Source organism: Sardina pilchardus, chromosome 12, assembly GCF_963854185.1.
Source record: "Sardina pilchardus chromosome 12, fSarPil1.1, whole genome shotgun sequence".
Classification (NCBI taxonomy): domain Eukaryota; kingdom Metazoa; phylum Chordata; class Actinopteri; order Clupeiformes; family Clupeidae; genus Sardina; species Sardina pilchardus.
In genome coordinates this window covers 19,453,197-19,456,551 of record NC_085005.1, presented here as the reverse complement: position 1 = coordinate 19,456,551, position 3,355 = coordinate 19,453,197, and the positions used below count along the sequence as shown (strand labels likewise).

The 3,355-nt window shown below is 44.1% G+C and overlaps 1 protein-coding gene across 1 annotated transcript; it reads right to left on the bottom strand.

Moving 5' to 3' along the window:
• Window positions 1-734: 734 nt before the first annotated feature.
• six1b (SIX homeobox 1b) lies at window positions 735-3,138 on the bottom strand. Its single transcript, XM_062550581.1, has 2 exons — window positions 2,365-3,138; window positions 735-1,276 (listed from the first exon to the last, which is right to left on the bottom strand). Exons 1-2 carry the CDS (start codon window positions 2,922-2,924, stop codon window positions 982-984), a joined length of 855 nt encoding a protein of 284 aa, XP_062406565.1. The 5' UTR covers window positions 2,925-3,138; the 3' UTR covers window positions 735-981.
• Between the last annotated feature and the right edge of the window lie 217 nt (window positions 3,139-3,355).

Sequence of the window (3,355 nt, the reverse complement as noted above, 5' to 3'; positions counted from 1 at the left end):
AGCGCAGTGTCTCCTTCCGGAGACCCTCGCAGCAGAACCCTCAAATCAATGCATTATGCAGGCCACTCTGTTTGTTGTTTATGTCAGTGTTGTTGCTGGACCGCTGCAGGTTTTTAGTCCTATTTCCTTAATTTATAACATGTAGCCTACACTATCATTAATCGGCCGAGCTACTGTGAGAATATTCAATTAATACAGTAATTTAAAATATATATATGTGGAAATGTAAAATACAATTGTCTTGCTGCCTATAGGCACATGATTAATCAAACAAATAGGCCAAATACGTGTAGTCAATGAATAGTTCAGCCACCGAATAGGCTATGTTGGTTTTGTTTGGTCAAATCCTACCTGCGCGAAATTTTTGAGATGACACACTCTCACACCAATAATATATTTTCCAGGTATTGGTATTTTATGTAGAAATTCGCAATTTATAGAATCTAGTATTTAGGCCATACACTGTTTTCTATAACAATTTCAATATGGCCAATAATATTGAATTGATGAACCAAACTATTGTTTAACTCATCCCATTTCTCAGTAGGCTAATGTAAACTGAGTTTACTGAGGCTAATGTTTTGTAGAAAATATCTTAATAGTAAAGACACTAATTCGAGTTAAATATTCACCTATTAACCCGAGTTATGTATTGATATTAGGGTGGGGAAATATTGCAGAATTTGAAGCACTTTCTGTGTAGTGAGAAAATACAGCGGAGATTATATGCGATAGCAGAAGAGCATGAGTTTTATTAACTGCTTTTGGTTCAAGCCATCTGACCAGTTTAACGACTTGGCAAATGTCAGTCCACGTATAACTATGGAGTGGCCTACCAGTGAGTGCCTGTCCACAACAGATAACCTAAGAATTTTTAGAATTATATTTTATATTTCATATATATACAGCAAAAGTGGCAAATCTCAGTTTATGTTATACGTAAAAAATAAACAAAAAAATAAATAAAAGCTTCGCCATCGCTTAAGAACCGAGATCCACCAGGCTCGACGTTAAAGGTCCCAGCAAAGAGTCCTGTAGTTGATGCGGATGTCCTTGCATTCCGTGCACCGACTGCGCGGCGCCAAGACCGGCCATAGGGTAAGCTGAGGCCCCGGGGTGACTCATGTTACCCTGGAGCAGGAGCACGTTGTTCTGGTCGGGGCTCTGCGGGGGTGAGAACTCGTCCTCCGAGCTGGACATAAGGGACTTCCCGCCGTCCAGCGGTGACAGCTGGTTCTGTTTGTTGGCGCCCGAGTTGTTGTTCTCGCTGTTCTCCCTGTGACAACGGAATGGGCAGGAATGAGACATAAATCCACATAAGAACCGAATGACCATGTACAAACTATAGCCTATTCCATACATCTCAAGATAACATGTAGATCTATCTCAATACATGTCAATGCTGTAGGCCTACATTTATCTCCATACGTTTGCGTAAAAGTGAAAGTAATATCTAGAACAATGTAGGCTAGTGCAAGAGGGATAATTAGATTTTTGGTTGCATGATTTTCCATATTTTTTTTACATTTGACTACCAGCCGACCATTGTGTTTTTACAAGCCAGAGGCAATGCAACATAACCAAATAGCCCATTGTGATACAAGGCGAAAATAACCAACATTATCTAAATATAGTCAGTGAAAATATGAAGTATGTAGTATACTGGGCTTGATAGTACTGCCTTAGAGCATCTTTGCCCATTTTGAGCTGTGCAAAACGGGCCTATCTTTGAAATGGAAACAGCACAAAATGTAGCCTAAATCACACAAAAGTATATAAAGTCCATGTCCATAAACATACGTCAAGGAAACACCACTTCTCTGTCCACTCTACGTGGCTAGATAACTTGTCTGTCAAACTGCATTTTATTATCCGTTAGGCCTCCGTAGACTGTAACCAAATACTGAACAACCATTTTGGTTAATATTTCGACATTTTATGCGGCAACTAGCGGACAGCCAAAGCACGGTTAATAGGTAAAATGTAGGCTACTACGTGACCTGCTATTTCTGAACACAGATGCTCTCTCTGTTGTTGTTTTCATCAGACTGTAGATTGTTTTTATGACACTGTCCTTCGCCTTTAAGAGGCACGTGCATTCAACTTGCCCAAAGGCACTAAATGTACATAACAAACATGACAGCCACAGTCCTTTAAAACACAGTAATAACAACAATAACAACAGTAATAATTATCATAATAATAACAACAATAATAATGCTAATAGTGCCAGTAATAATAATACATTTGTTATTCACAATTAAGATGATCATGATGCATCATTTTCTCCACCGAAAAATAAATCAGCACAGCAGAGCCGGTAGTATTTAAATAAGTAGGGAAATGGCATTGCAAGTAGCCTACCTCTCTTTCGCCTCCGCTGCTCGGTCTCTCTGCCTCCTGTTTTTGAACCAGTTGCTGACTTGTGTAGTGGTCAGCCCGGTGGCCTCTGCCAACTCTCGTTTTTCCCGAGGAGAGGGGTACGGGTTGTGAGTGTACCATTCCCGCAGGACGCCCCGGGACTTCTCCTTGAAGCAGTAACTGGTCTCCTCGCCATCCCAGATAGTACGTGGCAAGGGAAATTTCCTCCGCACCCGGTATTTCCCCACCGCTCCAAGCGGCCGTCCCCTCAACTTCTCCGCCTCAATGTAGTGGGCCTTGAGCCATAGCTGCTGAAGCTTCGGGTGATTGTGCGGCGAGAACTGATGGCTCTCTAGTATCTTGTAGAGCTCTCGGAAGTTCCCCCGATGGAAAGCAACCACAGCCTTGGCTTTAAGGACGCTCTCGTTCTTGTGGAGGTGGTCGCAAGCAGGCAGCGACCAGAGGAAACGGCCCAGTCGCTCGAGGTTCCCCCCTTGTTGCAACACCTCACACACACACGCTACTTGCTCCTGGGTGAATCCGAAAGAGGGCAACATTGACATGACGTCTGATGGGTACGCCTTAACTCCGAAAAACCAAACCGCTCTTTCCCCTGCCTCTTGAAAGGAGCGGTATGGGGATACACCAAAGGGGTAATGTGTGTAACGCGACGACTGTCGACCCTGAGAAGAGACTTTATGCAATTTCGTGGGCGTTGTTGCTGTCCAGTCCACGGCGCGCGCTCGGAACCTGGGACGTTTGCTCGAGACAGCTCGCTCCACACCAAGTCATGTCGCGCTAAAAGAGCTCTGCGCGTTCGTTGATTGGCTCCCGGTCCACCCTATCGTGGCTGCGTAGTCGACCAAAGTTCGCTCGCATTTCCTCCCCCGGGGTCTCGATGGATTGAAACTAGATCCCCCATCTCCAGTGTTACCTGAGGGAGCCGGGCACCTCAATGCTAATCAATTACAGCAGACTTCCACTGGCTGTGCTT

Coding starts and splice junctions, on each gene's coding strand:
- six1b (XM_062550581.1), bottom strand. CDS start 2,924: ATGTCAATGTTGCCCTCTTTCGGATTCACCCAGGAGCAAGTAGCGTGT. Junction 1,277..2,364: donor GCAGCGGAGGCGAAAGAGAG/GTAGGCTACTTG, acceptor CCGTTGTCACAG/GGAGAACAGCGAGAACAACA.